The 24,301-nt window shown below is 43.6% G+C and overlaps 2 protein-coding genes across 6 annotated transcripts in view; one reads left to right on the forward strand and one right to left on the reverse strand.

Moving 5' to 3' along the window:
* Nucleotides 1-13,621, forward strand: part of AGPAT4 (1-acylglycerol-3-phosphate O-acyltransferase 4) — a 74,514-nt gene extending 60,893 nt beyond the window's left edge. For both annotated transcript variants that reach the window (XM_063390638.1, XM_063390639.1), the window contains 2 exons: nt 1,202-1,400; nt 9,932-13,621. In XM_063390638.1, coding sequence (XP_063246708.1) covers nt 1,202-1,400; nt 9,932-10,023 — 291 coding nt within the window. In that variant the 3' untranslated portion in view covers nt 10,024-13,621. The remainder of the gene's footprint in view (nt 1-1,201; nt 1,401-9,931) is intronic.
* Nucleotides 13,622-13,751: 130 nt separating this feature from the next.
* Nucleotides 13,752-24,301, reverse strand: part of MAP3K4 (mitogen-activated protein kinase kinase kinase 4) — a 64,987-nt gene continuing 54,437 nt past the window's right edge. For 3 of the 4 annotated variants that reach the window (XM_063390636.1, XM_063390634.1, XM_063390635.1), the window contains 5 exons: nt 23,035-23,194; nt 16,263-16,385; nt 15,617-15,723; nt 15,233-15,412; nt 13,752-14,289 (listed from right to left, as the gene is read on the reverse strand). In XM_063390636.1, the coding sequence (XP_063246706.1) occupies nt 14,269-14,289; nt 15,233-15,412; nt 15,617-15,723; nt 16,263-16,385; nt 23,035-23,194 (591 nt within the window). In that variant the 3' untranslated portion in view covers nt 13,752-14,268. Of the gene's footprint in view, nt 14,290-15,232; nt 15,413-15,616; nt 15,724-16,262; nt 16,386-22,036; nt 22,149-23,034; nt 23,195-24,301 lie in introns of those variants that run through there. The other variant, XR_010079370.1, reaches the window with a different exon arrangement.

The raw sequence follows: 24,301 nt of genomic DNA on the forward strand, positions 1-24,301 counted from the left end.
ACGTTGAAATAGATAACGTGGTAACAGCATGTAATTAAGTAATCAACTTGCTATTAAGTATGTAAAGAATTGTTTGTGTAAGTGTAAAATCGTAGCATAGTAGAAAAAATAGTTTTGGTTGATTAGTCTTGGCTTTCCTAGAATTTTTAGAAACCAAAAATCCTTTCTTTAAAGAAATATCATACTTCATTCTGATTAAATTAAGGGGGTTTTTTTATGTCAGTCTAATGCTGAGTTCATTCATTAACCAGTTTTTTGTGATAACACAGATTAACAAATAACAGATTAATAATCTGCTTTTGAACAAGGAGCGAGGGGGTTTTTTCCCCCACCCACTTTTGGTATCTTGGGTTAATGAGATCAGTAAAAGCAATGCTATTCGCCCGTGTGGCTGTAGAGGAAGGTACTGAATTCAAAGTCTCCTGTGCTTTAAAGAACAGATGCTACAAAACAACCCCCCAGCCCATTATTCTCCCTGTACTATACTTAAAGGTCGAGTAGTTTGCTCAAAGCCAGTGAGAGACTTTTTACTGTTTGCATGCCAAACTGCCTGTAGGGAGCTTCAGCACCCAAACTTCCCACCACAAGCGTCATGGGAACAAGGTGAACCAGGCTACATCTGTGGGATAGAGACAGGAGGGGGTGGTGTTCTTTGGAGTGTGGACAAAATGGTGCCTGGTCACCTTTTCTGGCAGGTTTGTGGGTGCTGTTGGAGAGCAGCAGTTGGAGAAAACGAGGGAACAGAGAATGCTGCTGAGTGTGGAGCCCAGACACTTCCCTGGCTTACCTGCAGTGCCTGGGCAGTGGCTGTGGCTCCTGCAGGAGGTTCAGCAGTGATGTCTGCATTGCTGCAGGAGTGTACATCCCATCATCCCTCCTGTTTTCCTAGGGTGCTATACTCTCCAGGTACGGCATTTTTCAGGCTGCTGTGTGTAGGAGAAAGAAAGTATTCACACATCAGTGTGTGCTCCCCCTTTCTTGCTTTGTTTTTTTTGTTGTTTTGTTTTTTTTTTCCTTTTCTTTTTTTTTTTTTTTTTGACTCTGTGTTCATTGACTTCAAAGTACAAGCTTTCCAGCCATCAGCTGCTCTTTGATCTTCCTCTGTGGTTACAAGCCTCCAGAAGGAGGAACATCAAAGCCAGGAATGGCTAGTTTTGTTGGCAGATGGGGATTTAATTGTTGCCCTCCTTTGTTCTACTAGGATGCATTCCAGGAAGAGTATTACCGCACAGGAACCTACCCAGCAGTCCCTACAATACCACCCCGTCGACCATGGACACTTTTGAACTGGCTTTTCTGGGCCTTATTGCTGCTATATCCTTTCTTCAAGCTGCTCATCAACATGATCAACAGTGGATCATCACTGACACTGGCTAGTTTTGCATTTGTCATTATAATAGGTAAGTTTTCTGATACAAGAAGATTACTTACAGGGTAACTGTCCAGTAGGATTTACTGAGATTTGCTAAATATAAAGATGACTTGTGAATTCAACAACCCATCTAATATGTCCACTCTAGCCTGGACTAAGTTAAAAAGATTCTTTTTTTACATTTTTTTAGTTGTACTAATTTTTGTAAGAGCTGCATATGAAATTTTCTGTTCCTGTAGAATTCAAACAGTGACTTCTCAGTGGGTTGCCTACAAAAGGCTTTCTTTTCTTGTGTTGTGTATTGCTGTGTTCTACTTTAAATGCTTAGAAGAGAGGCGCAAGGATAATTTATTCCTTTGAGAATGCTGTTGTCTAATCATGGTCTGATGTGTCATGCACTGGTAATCCATGAATTCGTGACTTAGGCACAGCCTGTTGTGACCATCCTCTCTGAGGTGTGTAGCACAGGGCATGGAGTGTCACAGGTGATTCCTGCAGTTCCTGTGGCAGTTCTGAACTGCCTTGGTTCGTATTTCAACTAGTAGAGTATTTAAGAGGAGGAAGGAAAACAGAACAAGGAGCTGGCCCAAAAAAAGGGAGGGAAATCTTACTTGGTGTTCTTGATGGAAGCAGGAAACAGCTCAGTTTAGCAAACTGCATCATATCTGGGTGTCTGTGATTGAGTGCTGGTTTGAAAAATAAGTTCCCTTATAGATTAAGCCATATATTTTTAAAGCAAATATTTTCTTTGATTGCACTGACCATCACAGATATTTATGACTTCATCACCTTCGTATCTCTGTATATTACAAACAAGCTTGAAAACAGAAACAGAACTTCAGTCTTCCTGGCTCTGAGAGAACTTGGATACAGAGCTGACTTAAAAAGCCATGTCCAGAATAGCAACACAGGAGATAGGAAAATGTGGAGCATTTTCTTGTCTCAGAAGTGGATCTTTGCTCTCTACCCAGGAAATTGTTCCTAGCACATAACATTTCTTAGCATTCTCAGAATTCTGAATCTTGAGCTAGATTGATCTAATCTAGATAAACTAACATCCTTTTAGCCATCTGTGAAGAGTTTGATGTGATAGGCACACAATATCCTCTTCCAGAAACAGCCCACCAAAACAAATCCTGCGTTGAGCTGATGTTGATGCTTCTTACAGAGGTAATTAGAGAAGGAACAATTTATATATGTGTGTGTGTGTTCATGCAGGCAGGAAATTTCCTGCATGATGCTTTGAGCCAGAAGAAGGAAAACAAGGATAAGGTCCAGCATAATAGTTGGTACATTAGGTGGGCAGGGTAGAGGGGAAAAAGAAGGGAATCCTGAGCTCTTGTCTTCATCTGGAGAAACCGTTGGTGCTTGTTACCCTGGAAATGCTTTGTGTAAAATGTGTAAGAATTCCTTGGAGCAGCAACTACAACTTAAAGCCTCTTTTTCCACCCACCTTACTTGTTGGAAGTCGCAAGCAGTGCCCCGTTTCCCTTCTGTGGTGAAGAGGATGAGAGTGCAGAGTGAGCACTGTGGTTGGGGTGTGCTAGGGATGGGAGGCGATGGGTTCAAATCCCTGTCACTTGCAGAGGAAGGTGGATCAGCCTCCCCTGTGCTCCTGGGCAGTGGGTGGGATGAGGTGTGACACCATTGCAAATCTACTGCCTGACAATTTGCTCAAGAGAACATTTGTTCTGCCTTTGGAAGAAATGCTGGCATAGTCTGGCGCCAGATTGTGGAAGGACGGGGTAATGGTGCACTGAAGCATAGCTATTGCAGAATGGTTTGAATTCCTCATCTTTCCATCAGCATTTTCCTCTTAGTGCAGTTTTTCCACTCAGCAGACTGGTTGGTTGGGTGCCATTTCAAAGTGCTTCATGCCTTGTGTACCCTCCCCAGGGAGCCTCACACCATTATTTAGGGTTTCTGGAGTTTAACCTCGGGGCCAACTGCCTGACTGCTTGGCATTGTAGCATTTGTCATGGGTTTGGATTTAGCCCTTTATAATTTAGCTGAGTGACACCACACCTCTCACCCTCCACCCTAAGCCCAATGTAATCTTGTCATTAGTGACCTGGGTCACCTCTTTCCTCTATCAAGTAATGAAAGAAAGAACCTGTAAAGGAAAAAAGCTATGATGCTACCACGAATAGACAGCCAGAATGACCTTCTTTTCATTTCTTCCTCTTTTCTTGCTGTCTTACTCCCCATTTATCTTCTGTTTCTAGCCACAAGGAAAGGTTAATAAGCAGGCTGCTCTGAGTCATCTCTTGCATGCAGTGATAATCCAAAGGATTTAGTCTCAGGTTATCTGTAATACTGGAGCTACCGTAAGAGTACAGCAGCAGTCTGCTGCCAGAATGAACAGCAGCATTGGGTGTGAGCTCCCAGGCTGCCAAAGGCCAGCAGGGAACACCCTTGAGGGTGTGTGATGTGCACTGCTGCCCCATACACACCTGCCTCACGTGGGGGCTGGTGCAGCTTGCAGCCCTCTGCTCACTCTGCAGCACCTCTGTGCCCAGCAGCAGCTCAGTTCTCATTCCACATGTGCTGTGACCAATCCTGAAGTGCCTGCAATTGCCTGGGATTTGTCCTGCAGTGGAGGACCCGTGGTAGAGGCTGCTGCCTGATCACTCAGCCACCTTTTGCTGATGAGCAGGGAATGAGAAAGACGATTTCACTTACGAGCAGATAGCAGCCACTGTGAAACTGTGGAGGAAAGAGAATCCATGGGAGTGGAAGAATGCTCAGCCATTAGTCAAACCAAACAAAACTCAGAGCTGGTTTATCCTGGTCACCTAAAACTGGATGTGTGATTCTGTGCCAAAAGAGCAACAGTTATCTTAGTATGTTACAGTCTGTTTCTGTTTTACCATATTCCTTTAAAACCAGTGTTATAGCTGGTAGGGAATAATTGGTCTCTTTCTGTGGAAGCAGGGAAAAAACCTCGTCCCAAGCTGTCACATTGACTTTCACAGCCAACAGCTGAGTTTCTGTAGCAAAACCATTCTCCCCTAACTGTGTCCTAAGGGGGATCTCTGTCATGAATGTTCTGGATGTGGTGCAGCCATCTATTGGCAGAGGAGCACCCAGTATTTTATTCTGCAGTTTGTCTTTAGGCAAGGGCTCCACAGTGACTCCTGAGGAGGCTGGGAGACAGCGGAGCATGGACACAAACACAGCTTGGAGCTTGTGGCTCTTGGTGGCAGCTGGAACTCTCTGCCCAGCACAGCCAGGCCGTAGCAAAGCAGGGAGGACTGTGTTTGCTGTCTCTGCAGTGGGAGTGGGAATTGGTGCCTGATGGCTTAACAATGTAAAAGGAAGGATGTTCTGTAGACTGGAGGGATTCCTCAGATGACAGAATCAGCTCTTCCTATTGCTCCTAGCAGGCCTTTTGTCACTGTTTGTAACTGAAGCACACAGGCAGTGGTTTGGTTTTTTTCTATGGCACATTGACAGCTCACCTGCTATTCCAGAATCAGAACTTTACTGCAGTCCCTAATGGCCCATTGTAGCAGATTGCTGGGTTTAAGGGTGGGTTTCAGTACCTGACAGGTACAGATAAGCACTAAATAAACTTTTTGTGATAGAGCAGAGTAACTAGGAGGTCTTTTTACCTGGTACCCTCTGCATTGCTTCTAGATTGTCATTTGTCCTTTGGACGGTTTCTGCTTATTATGCTCTCCAGTAAAACACTGGCTGGCTTGTAAGCAACTGGCTGTTTAGGTGGAAAGAGCTGTAAGAAAAATGCTCCACTCGAGCTGGAGTGGAAGGATGGTAATCCCTCAGACCCTGTGAGATCTAAGAATGAATAACCAATGTATGTACAGCTCTGCTTGGCTCAGCTCAAACGCATTCAGCCCTAAATCAATGACATTTCTTTACAATGTGAATGCTGTCCCCTCGTGCTTTGCTGTGCAGCAGTTTGGCTGTTTATACTCCCAACAGCCATCACACTGTGCTCGTACCTTACTGCTGCTCTGGGACTGGGAGCCCTTTGTGATGCTACTTGAATCAATACAAGGCAGTCGCTGCTCCAGAATTGTAATAAGTTAGCCGAGACTCCACTTTCTTCATGCGGGAAAAGCCAATTCTTTATTCACATTACTTATCTGATAGAGTTTTCACAGACCTCGTGTGCAACACCCATTGGCTGGTAGTTTTCTTACTACTTCATTTATTGGTCAGAAGGTAATCACCTTCTGTGTGCACGTGCTAAGATTCAGGTTGTTTACATTTTTCCTTTATGGGTTCTCATGGAACAGATCTTACTGTTTACACAGATGCATTTATTTTCCAACCCAAGAATAAGCTGTTGTGTTAACGAACCTTTCGTACCAAGATTGTTTTCGCATGGGAACTTGCAAACTGCTTAAATACACTTATGCCTTGGTTTGGAAAGACAGGTTATCTGTCAGGGAAAACTGGAGTTTCCCTTGAAATGGAGAATGTAAAACTCCCTCCCTCTAAATTGTTACAATTTTGCAATTAGAAGCTTTCAGGCAAAAATATGGGAATAGGAATAACAGTTCTTCACTAGCAATATTAAAAATGCAAATGCAGTAATACAAAAAAAACAAGCAAACAAACAAAAGTCCTAGAAAACCCTGACAGAGTCAGGAATACCTGTTGTCAGGGTGTTGGACGCAGTCCAAATAAGTCTTCCTGGAGTAACAGATGTTCTGTGGAGTAAAGATGATCCTGTAGACAAAAAATGTCCGGTGCTGGCGAGATGGGTCCAGTCTTCCGAGAATCCAGTGAAAAAGTGGATGCTTGGTGTTCCTGCATCTCAGGTTTTATCTTGGTAGGATCAGCTGGCTCCCCTCTCACTGGGTGGTGCATCTCACAGTGGGATGATGTAATGTGTCATGTCACTGGTGAGCCTCAATGGCCCATTAACAGAAGATATTCCCCAGAGGGTGGACAGTGGTGAAAGAGATAAGAAACACTGCCCCACCTGGTTTTAACAGCTGGCCCACTGTCAGAAGGCATCTGCCCCCCTGGAGTTACAAGAGAGAAAGGAAAAAAAAACATCTCCCCAACTGGTTTCAACAGATAAAATAGAATACACATTTCTTTGGTTACATAACCCAAGACAACTTAGAAGAGATGACAGGCTAGCTATTATAATAGAGCATGAGGCCTTTCTTTTATAATTCTACCTGTCACAACACTCCAGAGGATAAATGCTCAAGGAATTGGAGGGACAAAAGTGCTTTGAAAATCAGCTTTAGTTTCACAGGACACATGGCAAGAGGTTTAGATACTTAGCTCACAACAATTATTTAAAACTTGGTGCTGATATTTTAGTGCTGAAGTGATGAGCATGTCTGTCAAATGTATCTGATAGCAGCTTCTTTTTTTCTTCTCCTCCTCCTGCTTCCCCAGTCTCATTTGGCTTCAAAGAAGCAAATGTTGGGTTGCCTTTCATGTTTTGATAACTTGTTGAGGAGGACACCCACCCTTCATGCTTTAGAAGTAAATTGTTGTAAAGCTGTCAAGAGCAGTTAAAAGGGGAGTGTATGCAAAAGATGAGAGGGTTTTTAAAGGGGGCAGCAGCTATTCCATGTTTAATGCTAAAAGCAGGGTGGCATCTGGGCTGATGGCACAGGGCCAGCAGCTATTTATCAGTTCTAAGGGAGAAAAGTGTTCCACTGAACTGAGTGCATGCAATGAGAGCCAGCTGGGATCCCGTGGGAGCTGCTGTGTGTGTGGGATCACACTGCAAACCTGGGATGGATTTCACAGTGTCCAGGAGCAGAGTGTGGACCACAGGGCTGGAGCACGATGTGACCTGAGCAGCCAGGCTGGCGATGCCTGCAGGCTGAGATGAATGGAAGGTGAGGAGGGGACAAGCCAGCAGGGTTGTAGTAAGTTTTACAACACAATACAAACCATGTGCAGGATCGTGCCTGTGTTGATTCTGCCTTTTGGTGGAGCTGCCAGATAGTCTGGGGCTTAGAAATTGGGGGATTTGGGGTGAGTTGTTTGCTTTTTTTTGTGTGTGTTGCTTGTTCCTTCTCCTTCATAGTATGTAGGATAGGCCCTCAATGGAAATGTCTACCATTCATACAGTCTTAGTTGTACAAATCTTAATTTCAGTGCATAATCTATATAACTCAAGTGCAAACTCTGTGTGGGAAATTTTTATGCCCCTGCCTGCTGTGCTGCTTATAGCACTTGCTATGTGATATAAAGGCAGGGTAACAGATGAGAAAAAATCCTGAGGTGTAAGAGAAAAGGTGGAAATCCATTGACCTAAGGAGAGGCACTTGAGAGATGAGATACTACATGTGGAGGTGGTGGTTTTCTTGGAGCTAAAATAGTGTTCCAAGGAAGAAGGTTCTCCTGATTGTGTCAGCTCAGCCCTCCTTGAGCCCCTGGCACTCCAGCAGGCAGAGCAGGTCCTCAGCAACCTCCTGCATCTTTTGGATGCTGAGTAATGGTGGGCACAAAGATGCAGGAGCTCAGTTACCTCAGTTTGCTGTGGAGCAGCACAGGGATGCTTCAGCCAGTAGCTTCTCTCATGCACTTCTTAGGGTGGTCTTAAACCCTTACAGCTGTAAAGTTAGGCACACCTGATTAGTTACTGCTCCATCTCCCTTTCTCCCCTTTCTTGAAGTAAAAGCCCTGAAGTTCCCCTTACTACAGTTGTGTGTAAAACAAGAAGTGAATAAATCCTTAAATGTGATGGTATCACTCTGCACTGAGGCTCCAGGAGAGCTGTGGTGAGGAGGCGGTGCAGGGACAGACCAGAGAGGCAGCCCAGCCTTACCCTACTTCGCTTCCACACGCTTGGCAAGCATGAGGAGTCCTCTTCTCCTTGCTCCTCACCTTCCCCAGAGTGCTGAGGGCTACAGGGTGAAACGGGGATAGAACGCAGTGGCAGCTTCTGTCAGGGAGCAAAGGATGACAAAAAGACATCTGAACTGCTGAATGAGTTGCTTTTTGTGTCCAGGCATTCTTGGAACTGGATGAAATCCCCAATATGGTGTGTGGCTGCTGTAACAGCTGCTCTTATTTATGCTCTGTGTCCATCTCCAGATGCTGTTTCTATCCCTTGTGGTTAAAATCTTAATGATTTCATGCTTACTGTTATGTGATGATCCCAGACTGCAGGCTACGTGTTGGATCTTTCTTTTGTGTTCCCCAGCTCATGGCTAGTCAAATGTCAGAGAGGGTTTTCTTTCCTTCTTGTCAGTGTGAGAGTGAAGGCCTTTGCTTGTCTCAGTGGTGTGTGTTTCTATTCACGGACTGACAGTGAAGTGTAAGTGACAGGGAGTGCCCTCAGAGCCAGCTCCCTCTCTGGACTGCTGGCTGCACTGCTCTGCCTGTGAGAGGGCCCTGCTTTCCCGGCACCCACAAGACCTGAGGGCAGCCCCGTGGGCAGACCAGCTTCCCAGTGTCCAGCCGTGCTGTCCCATCACGTGTGACTCATCCCTGGGCTCCAGTTACCACTGTCAGTTCACTGGCACACTACACAGCACGAGTCTGTGGTGATGGCTCTCTGTGGCCAATGTTGTTGTGCCAAATAGCAGCAGGTAGAGCACAGGGCAGCACTGTTTGCCAGCTGGCACCCCCTCCCCTTGCAGTGCTGAAGGGCAGCAAATGCCAGGACACGGTGCTGGATCAGCCCTGCGGGTCACCAGGGGTGCCTGGCAGTGGGATGAAACCTATGGATTCTCTTGGTGATCTCGGGCATTGACTTAATAAAGAGTCCTTTGGGTGGTGAGAATTTGTCCAGAGCTAATCTTAGAGAAGTAAAGACTGATGGGAATGTGGCATTTAGAGCACCTCACCTTACTGGGTTTTTTCGTCATCAGTCAGAAAGACAGTGGGGTTTGGAGGCTTGGGGGAGGTTTGTGGCTTTCTTGGGTTTTTTGTTTGGTTTGGGTTCCCTTTTTTATGGAAAGCATTCTGAGCAGAGGGAGGATGTTTGTGACTTCTTAATAGGTTTAGCCCTGAAAGAAGCCTGGCAGTTCTGAATGTGTACAGTAGCTGAGCAGAAGCTTGAGGAATAATAGATTTTGGGCAGCTGAGCCCCTTTACAAAGTAACCAAAAGTGTGAGGGAAGCTTAGATTCAGGTGCATTCAACTTTTAGCACTTAAAGTGACTCAGATAAATAAATAAAATAATCCTTGCACATGGTGAATTATTACCACTGAAACATCTATAAAAGTCTTTTAAATTAACCTGGTTTCTTGTAATGGATTCTTCACGAGCTGTCATTAACAAATGCACATTAACAATGCACAACTTACATTTTTTTTGTTTATCGAGATCCGAAGTTCCCTTGCGCTTGCTCATGCTCTTCTGGATGTGGGGCCGTTGAAAGCCAGCAGAATTCCCTTCCCCCGGCACGCAGGGCTGTGCCTGTGCCTCTCACATCCATCCTGGTTGCTTGCAGCCTCTTCCCTGCTGATGGGAGGGGTCGTGCCCAGCCCGAGGCTCTTCCTTCATGAGATGCCATAGGCAAACATCTGAAGTCTCTTTCATGATGCTGCAGCAGTACAGATCTTCAAGCCTTGCCTCAAGCAGCTTTCATTGTGTTTGTTTTGCAGCTTCTGTTGGTGTCAGATGGATGATCGGGGTTACAGAAATTAACAAGGGCTCCACCTATGGCAACAATGACAACAAACAGAAACACAAGTAGCACCTTCAGAGACTGCTTCAATCCAAAGGGAACAAATGCAACTGTTGAAAACTCTAAAGTGCATATCACAATCCTTCAAGTAAGATCAGAGGATGAGCAATTGCTGTGCGTATCTGAATTTGTGCTCCTGTTGTTTTTCTCTGGGGTTTGGGCTGGATGACATGCTGGAAAGCTGCACTCCTTCGTATACTCTCAACAACAGGTTTGCACATGTGTGGTTGGTTTGTTTTCCTATGAAATGTCCTAAGTTTTGAAGAAAAAAAATATTCCAGCGTGCTTGTATGAAGAGACTCTACCTGGAAACTAACCAGAGGTGCAGGCTTTAATGTCAGAAGATTGTTACAAGATGATTAAACTTGATAGTTGTGTAGATCACACAGTTTAACAACCATAATCTGTCAGTGTTTAAGTACAGTACAGCGGGATGCTGTGCTTGGTTATAGCAGTATTGGACTGAAGCAGCTCTGCTGGACTGGCAGAACTACTCTAGAGTTTTGGTACATCTAGAACTGATTCCCACAGTGTGCACTACATCAGCCCTTCAAAACTTCAGCCAGACTCTGGACATCATCCAGACATCAGAGCCCAGCAGTAGCATAACCTGGATCAGAATTTGGCCCTGTGGCCTGAGCAGAGCTAAGTTACCCACTGCCCCCTCTTTCCCCAGGCTATACATTTGAGGGATAGATGAAACCTGTAATTCTGCAAAGTAAATGTCATTTTAGTTTGGAAAAATTGAGGTAGTAAAATTCCTTTTGGTTTTAAATGCTACTTAAAATTCTGGGTCATACTAACAAGTGTGGAAAGAAAATAACTGGGCATGGTGTAGTGAAATAATGCAAAGTGTGCATTAAAATGTATGCCCCACATACATTCACTGTTGTGAACCTAATTAATCTGCTCGTCTGTCTTTTCTGATAAATTAGTTTACTCGGTGCCTCATAACAGCCTGAAGTAAAAGTAAATTATTTTCTTCTGGGGAGAGGAGGGGGATTGAGGAGAGAGGCCTAGGACAGTGGGTATGACTGGGTTTTTTTTAATGTTTGTCTTGATTGGACGCCCTTCTGAATTAAACAAAACTGGAATCAAGCTCTGAGGAAAGTGGGGTTGCTCTGATACTCCCGGTACTGATTTCAGGGCAGCCGCCTCCTGTTTTTAAACTTCCAGAGTTAGGGATCTGCAGGTTACTAGAAATAACTTGTTTAATGCAGGAAACAAAATCAAAAGAGGGGACATTAACAGCAAATATGATTGGAAAAAAATCCCAATGTTTTCAAGTCTACAGATTCCAACACTGAGCAGTGGAGGTTGTGGTTGACACTTTCAAAGACAGTCCATTTTCACTCGGCATAGGACTAAACCATTATAGTCTCTAGTGAAGAAAGTGAGTAATCTTATTCTAGCAGCTGGTATGAAAACATTGCTCTTTTCACATAATAAAATTGAGGCCAGAAGAAACAGGCTAATACAACAATATGAATCATTCCATGAAATATGTATTTGCTATTCAGTACATCAGACAATCTGGAAACTCACCTTTTCAATATACAGCACCTAAAAAGCAGGTGAAGTAGTGCTTTTAGTATGGAGCAATAAGTGAAGTTTAGGGATAGTGGAGGCAGTAAAATTTACAACACGAAGGAAGAAATAGCTGTGTGAGGTGTGAGAGACTGCCTTGGAGGGCTTTTTGCCTCACACATCTTGTGTACACTTGCATTCCATGTTCTGAAGCTTTCAGAAATAGGTCGTTCAATGTCATGAACAGAAACATGGGCTCAGATGTAGTTTTTAGAGCCCAAGAGTAGAAAATTCTGTAATATATACAATGCTATTTAATAAAGCACATGCCCTGCACTCTATTTGCTATAACAGTCTTTAACAGTGAAAAACTGAGTATTGCATCCTGTAGTAATGATCAGGCACATGAACAAGCCAGACTTGAAGACACTGTACACAAGAGTTGGAAAACGGGTGGGAGGGGAGAAAGGAAAGGCCTCTCCAGGGTAGCATTTTACTGTAAACATTACCTGGCAGGCCCAGTGGCCTTTTCCTGGGGCAGTGGGTGAGTAGTGAGCAGCAAATACATACTCCTGGAGTGACACAGGCTGTTCTGCCTTCCTAAGAGCCACAGATTTAACCTGCAGTAAGGAAGACATTTGGCATTCCTTGTGAATCTTAGTCCTTCCCTCTCCAACTGCATGCAGTGCACTTCTCCCAGCGGAAAGCAGCACCAAACGAGTAAATACTTCTGAAAGAGTGCAGAGATGATTTCATACCCATTTCCCTGGGACCAACCCTTACAACAGGCTGAGGGCCAAACATGCCACTCCTGGATCCATCCTCCTAAGCACCTGTGCAATTCCTGGCACACTGCTGAGGCCCTTCCAGCACTCACTGACAGAGAAAGCTTAATGGTCCTTGCCAAAGTTAAAATTGTCCAGTTCACTGTATTAAAAGAATGACATAGGGTATTAGGAAGCAGTGTTTGTCCCTCATCCCCACAAGCAACTGTTATGTTCTACAACTGCCTTAACAAAATTAGTCTTAATGTTTGTTTATACAAAAATAAATGTATAAAAAGCTAATACGCAGTGAATGAGTTTTCTTTTGGCTGGCAAGAACAAACTGGTAACAGTTTCTCACCTCTGTCCTGACTCCCAAAAGCTGTCCACAGTTCCTGTTTGTGTTCAAGGGCACCTGAAACGAGGCAGGTGAGGACACGACTCCCTCAGATGCTTCTGTTGTAGTGCAAAGTGGAGCACACAAGCTGGGGGGAACACTTCCACCTCAGGTGCTTTCATAGTCCTTTGCTGGGGATGACAACATACTTCCCCCCTCCTATCACACAACTGAAAGTAGAGAAGTTAAAAGAAGGGAAAGTCTTTGTTTAAATTCAGCCATTATACTTTTTGAGAGCCTAAATACGTGCATAGGTGACATGCACAGCAAGGCTCATACTTTCCTAGACAGAAATGTCAGATTTTGTGGTACCTCCTTGACCCCTCACCCTGCACCTGTGACTAACTTGTGGATTACAGTGAGAGACAAGACACTAGAATATAAAACCAAATATTAAAAGCAAGGTTTAAGTTACCTATTTTAAGTCTAAGGCCGTAACAGGAATATGTAAACTTGCACTAAAGTTTACAAGTAACAGTTTTAAGTCACCTGTTTGTAATAGCAAGTAAAAAAAAAAAAAACTAGATCACGCATTGCAGGCTATTTCTTCCAATTGCTGACCACTTCTAATCTCTCTTCCTTTTCTGAGGCTGATGACAACTGGGGTGTGGTGGGGAAACGAAAGCCGAGGATGAGAAGTCAGTTTCCAAAAGGTAACAGTAGGTTCTTGGTTTTGCGAAATGGAACACAAAATCAGCTTGAACAGCTCTCTTCTAAAAGACAAAAATGCCATGCAGAGCACTCCCTGTTCACAGTGCACGTATTCAAGAAGGAAGTTATCCCTTAGATAAAAGGCAAGTGTCAGGAATTGCCCACCACCCTCTTTTCTCAGAAGGCAGTGAAAGGGGGAAACCTTCCTTCTCTTATCTCTTGTGTAAGAAGTATCTCACACGACTCATTTTGAAACTTGACAAAACATTCACTATTGCAATATAAGCAGCTTGTTCCAGTTAGGTCAGCTTAGCAGTCTTATCCCAATCTTGTAAAAAAGTTTAAAATATGACAGAGTCCCACATTTATTTTTGGAAGAAAAACCCTTCACCAGCATCTCCTAAAATAAACCATTTATTGAGAAAAACCTTTTTTCTTTTTAAATTTCATTAATCAGCCTTGTGCATAACAAATCCGAAGCTTGCCAAAAACAAATAAACAAAAACCCCAGTAAAAGTTCACAGTCAGTGCACTCAAACAGATTAAAAAACAAGGTCCATAACGCCTGATAACACTACAGCATTTTTCTGAACCTAGAGAGTTCAAAAATACTAACAATACAAGTTCTCAATCAAATGAGAAACGGGAGAAGGAACAAGAAGGGTATGGTCCATATACAGTAGTAATGGCACTTTCACTGAAACATGCAGCTTCTTCCAACTCGCGGACACGGCACGTGAGCAACACGTGCCAAGTAAAATGTACAGGAGCAGCAGAGGAAGTGACACCGTCACTTGTGCAGTCTTCGTTAAGGTCAACTTTTGTGCTGTTTCTCAGCACAGTCTTTATGTAAATATTACATACAGTAGTGATTCAAATCTTGTCAGAATAGAAAAGGCCAGAGATTGAGTAACTTCATTCCTCATCTGTGCAAACCTGTGAAGGAAGAGAAAGGCAATTAATTCAGCCATCTCCCTCCTGCAGCAAGATGATAGTGGATCCATTTCTTTAGCACCTTCACCTCTTTGAAGTTTTTTCCTCTGCCTTGTACCACAGTAATGCATTACAGGTGTTTGCATGGGACTAGTGACATTCCCACCGTCACCGTGCATCCTTTGGGTGCCTAAAGCAGTGTCCACCTCTGAAGGATGGGATCTGCTACAGCTGCACTGATGAGGGATGGGTGATGATCCCACACAACGCTACTGAACCAGAACACCAAAGTGATCATCTTGGTGGAAAATGAGACAGAACTCAATAACCTACTGAGCTCCTGCTTCTTCAGAAAAGTTACTGTTACTGCTCAACTGGTAGGTGTGAATGTTTGCCTGTTCTTAAAGAAAGCATCACACCGTAGTCCATGCAAGAACTGCAGACTGTTACAGCAGCTGCAAGGTAAAACATTCAGTATGACCTTAACCTTAAGTATGAATTTAAAAGAAAAGCAGGCCTTTGCACTGCAGAAGAATGGGAGAGTTCTCAAGCATATGCTGGTTTCACTTGTTATGGAGGGGGCCCTTATCTCTAAAAACCTGTGCATTTGTATTTGCTGAAATTTTTGCTGCAGAGCCCTTCCGATGCAATTAGCTACCACCGCGTTGAAGCCTGACGTGTCTTTTTAACATAAAGATAATGCATTTCAAAACAGCAGTGAAAGTTTATTGCATGGTGCACACCACATCCTATAGTCACATGCTTGCTGCAAATAACACGTGCTTCTGGAAAGTTGCCAATCCATGTTTCCTGGACAGCATCAACTTGCAACCAGCCCCTCACCATGGCACCAACCCCTGTGGCATCACTGAGAACATAGAAGCTGACTAAAAGCTGCTCCCCATTCCCAGGCTGCAGTTTTTGTAGCCAGAGTCATGAGACAAACCTTGACAAAAGGATGATCGAGAAGCTGGCTGGCCGTCCACCTCATCTTTGGGTCACTTTCCAGGCAGTGGCAAAGGAAGTCTTTCCCTTCTGGGCTCACTTTGTCAGGAATAGGAGGTTTATGACCCATCCCCACTTTATACATGATCTGGAAGTTGTGCTCATATTCATGCCAAGGCCTCTGCAACGGGTAACAGCATTGCTAAGTGCAAGCTTTAGTGCAACTTGCTACCCACTAGAGCATGCATTTCTGTCCTCCAGAAAATGAAAAACCATCCCAGTCTTTGCAGACTTAAGTGTGACAAAATGCTGGGAGTGGGACCAGAATTTGCAGAAAAACTGCTGAGAACAGTTTGCATTTCATCAGTACATGAACCATTCCTACCTTGCCCGTGACCATCTCTATGACAACACAGCCCAGGCTCCAGATGTCTGCTGCACGTCCGTGCCCTTCTCCTTTAGCTCTAGTGATCACTTCTGGAGCCATGTATGCTTTGAAACAACATATATGATGCCATCAGTTCATACAGCAGAAGGAACAGTATACATCAAGTGACTGACTGGGTAAACCAAATACTTTTTAAAGTACCCAGTGAATTACTACTCAGGTTTTCTTGCTAAGTTTTGCCATTTGCTGGTTTCTTGTTGTTCTATATGTTTTCAGCACAACTGTCTTTCAGTTTGAAAAGTGACCTTGAAAATGCTGTTACAGTACATGCTTTCAGTTACTGCCATTTTCTGAAAATGGATTAAGCAGCTGTTTATAGTGAAGAGTACTGTTTCAACAAGGCTGCAGAGAAAAACACAACCCCAGAAAACATATGCTCCAGCATCTCTATAGTTACAGACAAACACAGTTTTAACTCACATTCTATCGCTGACTGATTGTTTTGGGTTCTGGATGTAAAGCACAAAACTAGCTAAGGTAAAATCAAGTTTCCCTGAAACACATGGTTTTACTTCAGACTTCTGGCAGAGGTATCTTCTTTTATGGTAACTAGACAAATACCTGCTTAGCACAAGCTTCTTACCTGCAGTCCCCAAGGTACTGTTCACTTCTCCAGGCATTGTCTGGGTGTTGTTCTTCAACTTCACTGAGCAGCCAAAGTCTCCTAGTTTAATCAGTCCAGATGAGGTAAGAAAAATGTTGGCTCCTAGGAAACACAAGGAAACACAGACCCACTTGTTTAAACCAGAGCTGAATTGAGGAATGAGGGTTTCTCAATATAGCCTTGGAAGCCACAGTGGATAATAGCTGAATTCACACTTAGATCTTTACCTGCGAAATAGGTGTGGGATATGACAGCATTAAAGATGTTCTGGTGGGTTTGTGCTAACATGAAGTGCGCTGGAAGTTCAAACAAAACAAGTGTTTGAACAAGTGTTCAAACAAACAAACAAACAAACAAACCAGTATGGCAGGCAAATTAAACAGCTTTCCATACAAGCTCGTTACAAGATATGACTTCTTCAGGAATTCCAGTGCTTCTCCGTGTGAGCATTAAACTCAGGAGAAACTGCTTCTCGGCAGAGCCCACTGCTGAGTCCCTCCCACTAGTATCTCTTCAGTTCTTCTGAGTCAAGACAGACGATATCATACTTGTCAATAAAAACAGTGTGGCCAGCAGGATGAGGGAAGGCATCATCCCCCTGTACTCTGCTCTGGTGAGGCTGCACCTCAAGTGCTGTGTCCAGCTCTGGGCCCCTCACTACCAGAAGGACATTGAGGTGCTGGAACACGTCCAGAGAAGGGTGACAGAGCTGGAGAAGGGTCTGGGACACAGATCCTCTGAGGAGTGGCTGAGGGAGCTGGGGGTGTTTAGCCCAGAGAAAAGGAGGCTCAGGGATGACTTTATTCCTCCCTACAACTGCCTGAAAGGAGGGTGCAGCCAGGTGGGGTCTGTGTCTTCCAGCAGGTAACAAGTGACAGGATGAGAGGAAATGGGCTCAAGCTGCATCAGGGGAGGTTCCAGATGATGTCCAGAGGTTGGACATCAGGAGGAGTTTCTTCACTGACAGAGTGGTCAGGCATTGAAACAGGCTCCCCAGGTGGTGGAGTCACTGTCCCTGGGCATGGCACTCAGTGCCATGGTGTAGTTGACAGACATAGTGCTGGTTTGTCCAAGGCTGGACTCAGTCTTGGAGGTCTTTCCAACCTTAATAACCCTATGGCCACAGTTGACTTGCAAAACAGAGTTTAGAGCATTTTATTAAGTACACTATCAATTGCCTACTCCTGTTGCACTTTACTTCCAGAGTAATTTTTGGAGGACTGCCATTAAAATGACTTGCTACACTGGCAAATTACACTAGAACAAACTTCCCTAGCATAGTTAAAAATCTCCAAGGGGAATCTGCAAGTGGCTTCAAGTCAATTGCTCAACACAACAATACAAAATAAACCAAGTGGTATTGACAACCCATGGTTTTCATTCATTCAACATCCTGCCAAAATGTTCATTTTGACAGCAACAGAAAACAGGTAGAGCAGAAGGAGCTCCCTATGTCAGGCCACATTCTGGACTCTGCAAGTATCACAATGAAAGCACAAGTAGTTTGCAGGTATCACCTGGCAGAAATAGAGCTTCAGCTGTGATCTTTCCTGGGGAAAGATGGATAGTATGCACAAAACAAACTACTCACCTACTCTAGGAATAGGCAGACACTGGGGATTTCACTACACATAGCCTCTTCCCATGTCACACAGAAAATTCATTCAAAAATGGCTCATCTCTATAGAACCTTCCAAAGTTTCTCACTTTTGTTCCACCTTGAGCAGTGCAGAAATTCTTGGCTGCTCCTCCTTTGTGTTAGTCTTAGTTAATAGCTTTTTCCCATTCACTTGGTTGGGCATCCCCAAGATATTCATAAAGAATACAAAGAATCCTCAAAAAGCTCAAGTCAAAAAAAACCAGTCAGTGCAGGTCAATGATGCCAAAACTCTGCCCATTTCTCAAAGGACTCTCTGACTACTCTGACTATGAACTCTAGTTCATAACTATTTAGTCCAAGAGGCGTTACATAGAACTGCAATTAATGGTTGAGCAAAATCATTAACAGAATTAAATTCCAACCTTTAGTTACTACAGACTTTTACAAGTCGTGAAGGAATTAACGTTCAGGGAATACAACTCATCTCCATATTGTGTGCAGTGGTTTTCCACTTGTGGCGTTCAAATGCTTGCACATCCTCCAGGATTCTTTCACTGGATTCTGCAGTTTGCCATCAGTGGGCCCTGTGTTCAGAGCCACCTGCAATCACAGGTGTGTGTAATGCAGTTGGGTAGAATCCCTCAGCATCTTGAATGAAGGATCCAGAAAGACACAAAGCAGTAGAAGGCAGCTGCCTGATGGGACACTAAGTATGGGCAATGCATTAGGAGAGTGACAGCTGCTTCTTCCTTTGAACTGTCAACTGCTTTTCCAATGTTTTCAAGCAGTTGCTTGTCAGATAGAAAGTAGGTGCATTTAGCCTAAACAAAGAGCTTAGGAAAAACAGTCCTCACTAGCAAACACTTTTTCAAGGATGTTCTGGAAACCCGTGTTTCCATTCATCATGAAAGCAACGTCAGAATTTCACAGAAGGCTTCCAACTACTAATGTAGAAAATGTTTCCAGCTACTACACTGGATGAAGCCTGGCAGTGCTGAAGTGCAACAATCTCTCTTCTGATGGAATTTAGGTTACTGGAATAGTTTAGTTTAATACAGTTCAAAACCTTCTTCCAAGGCCTTTCAAACTTGACTTTGTCCCTTTTAATACAAAGTAATGACCATTTAGCCTAAATATTACCATGAAAGCTCCTGTGGGCTCTTTTCCTGAAAACACTTGGAACTGTCAAATGGAATAAAGCACCGAAGCAAAGTTTCAGAAAGAAGACAGAGACAGCACTTGAAGACTCCTGTTGCAGACAGTTTGTGTCACCTTCCACTGATGTGGTATCACTGGAGCCTGTTTTGTAAACTCCTTGTTCAGAAACTGAGACCAGACTGTAGGAGGAGTCTTTAGAAAGGGTAAATGAAACCTGCACAGAATCCAGCAGGACCCGTAAGAACAGCAGACAAGAGGTCAGGACTTTAAAGATGCCCAAAACGTAACATTTTGAAGATCCCTGATGTAATGAAATTCCCACATATCTGCATGGTTAATAGGCAGAATAAAACCAAAGACCATGAGTGAAACAGCAGAAAGGGACTGCCCCCTTCTGTTCTTTCTCTCCCCTTACACATGCCCTGGCTGAAGCACCACCACTGGATGCACTTGGCAGAGGCAGGAGGTTGCCCAGTTGTGCACAGGCCTCCTGCTGTCACACCACAGGTCCTCCTGGGCACTCTGTGAAGAGCCGGTGTCAAAAGCCACACTCCTGCTAGAGCAGCCAAAACCTAAAGCATTTAAACTCAAGTTTCATGCCCTGTACCTCTGCCAAATCAGCCCCAAAGTAACAGGGGAAACTGCACTAGCATGATAATCCGAAGGTTTTGGTGGAAGTCCTGTGAGTCCACTGAGCAGTACAAAAAGCCCCACTAAAGGCTTGTGTTGTAATTCCAGAAAAAAGAAGCATCTCAGACATTCCACAGCCAGTGCTTAAGCAGTGCAGCAGCCAAACTCATTCAAGAAACAAGCGGGCCAGATGCTAGCCTTTGATGAGAAAATCAGCTTTCACATACTCGTTTTCTCAGTCTCTTAGAGAGCATGACACATGCCCACAGTCTCCTGTCACAGTTTTCCAGCTCTTGCTGAATGACATTCCTTCCTTTGTGCTCATCAAGAAGACAGGATAGCAGAAGTTTTGAGCTAACAACAAGGCTACAAGAAGATAATAATACAGTAGCAGTTTGATGAAGACTTTTTGGTATAGAGCATCTCATTCACAGGTTTCTGATTGACTAAAGCTGCAGATACAATCCTTTCATTTTCCATATTCATCCAAACACTCTTCAGGAACATGCCCTTCTCTCCTGAAGAGAATCCACCAGGCATGGTCTCATGGATTCCTCTCAATTCAGCACTTGAGAGACCACACCTTGAGTGCTGTGTCTTGTTTTTAGGCTCCCCAGCACAAGAGAGACAATGACACACTGGAGCAAACCCAGGACAGCGGCATCCAGAAGTTCAGTGGGCTGGTGCATCCAACGTAAAGGAAAGTCTGCAAGATGAGTTTGCTCACCTTGAAGAAGGGATGCTCAGGGAAGTGTGTGTGCAGAGGATTTACTGCTCTTTTCAACTGTGTAATGGGAAGGTAGCAAGACTGCAGAAACAGACTTTTCCCTCAAAGGCACACTACTGTGAAATGGTCATGCAGCAATGGACACAACAGCAACCTTTGCAGATTCCAGGGAGCTATCAGGAAAAAGCTTTCCACAGTGGGGATAGTTGGTCATTGGAACAGGGCCTCCCCATCCCTGGAGATACACATGTATCTCACCTCAACAACATCCTGAGCAATCTGATCTAATCTGACATTGGATCTGACACTAAGGCTGGCCCTGTTCAGGACAGAGGGCTCAGAGATGTCCACAGGTTCCCTCCACCATTAAACATTCCATCATTCTGCATCACTGACCAGAACAGTTTCCTTACAAAAAGTGAAATAATTCTAACCAAGGAAACTGCTCTTAGCCACAGGAATTAAAATTCAATACCCAGAACAGAGATTAAAAGAATATCACAAGAGACTACCTCCTGCTACAGACCAGCACCACCTGCTTTTCACAATGGTGCAGACTAAGCAAAAGCAGTGCAGCCAAATGTAACAACCAGCCAACACAACCCTCTGTCTGCCCTCACCACCACACGCTGAAAAACGTTTCTGGCAGCTGCAACTTGCTTTGTCTTTTACCCACATAGAGCTGGATGCCACAATAGCATCTGAAAGACACCGGTGGCACAAGGGGACACTACTAACCAGAAGTCTATTTTTGAGCACAAGGTAGTTGCAGACACCAAGTACAGGTATCTTGCAGGATACAGATAAACAATCATTGTAAGGCTTGCTTATCTGCTGCTAAAAGAAACAGATCCACAGTAATGTTTAGCAAACTGGCCATGAGAGATCTAGTGTGATCTGACAGTGAGATTCTCATAGGAAAGCAGTTTTTTAACAGTCTGAATTGTCATTCTTCCCTATCAGAAAAAAAGAGAGTACCAGTCTACACAAGAGATAAAATTAAAATTAGAGTGTTCTTTACTGCTGTTAGCCTGAAAACTTGGGGAGGCAATGTTAGCATAAAAGAAGTCAATGAACAAAAGCCTTCCAATGCATCAGGTAACCTTTACAAAAATACCCTCTGAGGTCTGTCTTTATATTCTGCCATGGAGTTTCAGGAAGGTCTATACATAGATAGAGCCTGCAGTGACCCTCTGTTACTGTCAAGAAACACTCCAACATCTGACATAAGGAACCTGTTGCGACAGAAAGGCTCTCAGGTGACACAACATTAGAGTTCCATTAAGCAGCTTTTCTCACTCCATGCATTCCCCTGAAGAGCAGAAGACCTATTTGGAAACATATCCAGATATCAGCAATGACATTGAGCAGCACAAAGGAAATCCCTGTCAGCCAGCCTTGGAATTTGATCACAACGAGCTTCCAGGAGAGCATAATCCAGCTAAGCAGAACCTGGACGAGGAATGATCAAGAAAAGGGCAAGGAGGGAACTGTGAAAAGCACAAAGGGAAATCCACAACTGGAAAGAAACCTTTGGTGAGGAAGGAGAACCAGAAAGGGTAAGATTGCTGGGGAATGGGAGTGAGGGAAAGTGTTCTCTAGAAAAAAAAAGCCAAAACTGACTCAAGAGTGGCCTACCTGGGTGGAAGGCCTCTGGATCGTAGATAGTTCTTTTCCCAAATGAGAAGCACGAGGCCAAAGGACCAAGAGCAACTGGGAACCTCCTACACTGCTGCGGTGATTCAAAACCCTGTGAGCAAGAGGGACATAGAAACCCAGCATCGTTGGGTTGCTCTGCCTTGTCACAAAATGAGCATTCACAGGGCATATTGTGTGCATTGCTTCCCCTACCTTCACCTAAGTTTCCTGCCTTCGGTGAGCCAAATATGCCAGACTAACAAAACCAAGATAACCAGACATGGAGGATGTTGTTGGAAGGCGCAGAAAAAGAAAAATGAACCTGAAATGAGGACTGACACTGGGTATCTTAAATGCCAAGCCCAACCCCCCTTTGGTTACTGCAGTTTCAGTCTGCTAATTACGTACGCAAATGCTGACAGCCAGGCACGAGAAGATAAATGTATGGGAAAAAAACACTAGATAAAGGGATACCCTAAAATCACTTAAGTTCTTTTAACAACAGTTTAGTTACTAAGTTTAATCAGCCATTCATGTGAAATTCCAAAACTCTTTGGGAAAATGCAATCACAAGGAAAAGTTCTAATGCACAACTCTAGCACTGTACGCTGCCTGTCAGCTCCAGAAAACACCGCTTATGTGCACAGACAAGAAGGAAAACGGCATTACATAACTCAATATGTTAGTACTGAAATTGCAAGGACTAATAACTGTATTTAGATAAATCTCCAATAATCTTAGCAACCTTTAAAAAAACTATATAAATCATGGGCAAAATTAATGAGTTTGAAATGACAATTGTGAATGTTTTTTACAAAATTCACTTGAAAGAAAAAGCATGAAACTAGCCAGTACCTTGTAAACTGAAAAGTTAATGGAAGGCTTTGTACAAATAACAGCTGCATAGATAATGCACACTAAATATGCAAATACTCCCCACCTTCCCCCCGTTTTTATCCACCACACTGAAACAACATTACCATTTGGGTTAACATTACCTTTAATGTCTCGATGAACAATACCATGTTCATGTAGAACATTGATGGCAATCGTGATCTGCTTTGAGTACAGCCTAATGACATGCTCCTGAAGGCCCAGCTTCGATACCTCCTCCAGAGTGCCCTCATCACAGTACTCCATGAAGATGTACATTTCTTCCTGTTTTGAGAACCAAAACACATTTCATTGGGTATAAATGTTTATATTTTAAACACTGAATTAAGATAAAGTTTTCCTTACATCCTTCACTGTTCATGAAATAAATAACGAAAGTATCATGTAATGTCTTAATGAAAGTATCATCATGAAATAGCTAATAAATCATCTCTTCAGAACTCTGTTCTCTCTAGCATGCTGCAACCTAACATATTCTATTGCACAGCTATGGAAACCCTGCTACATGCCTATCTGCATAATTTGTACATAACTGATACTATTTGGTGGTATAAAAATACAGTGCTTCAACCAAAAGACACTTTGGAAATGTTGCAGATGTATTACATAGAAAATTATAGAGATTCTTTCCTTATTTAGAGAAGGGGGGAAAAAAAGGGGCACAAAATGGTGATTTTTTTATCCCATCTCTCTGTCTTAGTTCCTGCAGTTTCAAGTGTTGATTGCTTGGAATGGGCAAGTTTTTTGTTCTTTGCTGTGGCTTGAACCAGCACACCAACTCACTTTAAGGAAAAATCAGGTTTCTGTTCCCACTCTGTCTCCAAGCCCAGCTAATTTCAGACAGACTAAATTAATATTAAAAGATGGCAAAGACATCAAGCTCTTAGAAACGAGTCTGAGAAACCAATGACCCAGTGGCACAGGCACTCAAATTTGTGTCACTAAACAGAGAACTGCAGAAAGCAGCCTACGTCCTCTTCTAAACCAGCTATGGGTCACCAAAACCACTTATTCCATATTGAGTAAATCAGTGAAATCCAAGCCACACTTTCTAGTAAGACATCAGGACTTGAGACTCACAAGTAGGAGGAGCATGTGGAAAGCAGAGAGTAATAAAAAGTTTGGTTTCTCAGTACACAATTCTGAAATCCAACTCCAGAGAAAAATACATTTCATTAGTTCTGCTGCTCAAGCAAGAAAACTTGCTTTTTCCTTCTGAAGAGATGCTGGCCAAATTCCAAAAACTTGTCTGGTATCAAGATTTAAATGCCAGCACAAGATTTTTCCAGGAATCAACATGATACAATCAATACAAGTACAACCTTTGCTGCTAACAGGGACAGTTTTTAGCCTGTCTGGTCTTTATCTATG

The sequence above is a fragment of the Prinia subflava genome, chromosome 2 (assembly GCF_021018805.1).
Source record: "Prinia subflava isolate CZ2003 ecotype Zambia chromosome 2, Cam_Psub_1.2, whole genome shotgun sequence".
In the NCBI taxonomy this organism is placed as follows: Eukaryota; Metazoa; Chordata; class Aves; order Passeriformes; family Cisticolidae; genus Prinia; species Prinia subflava.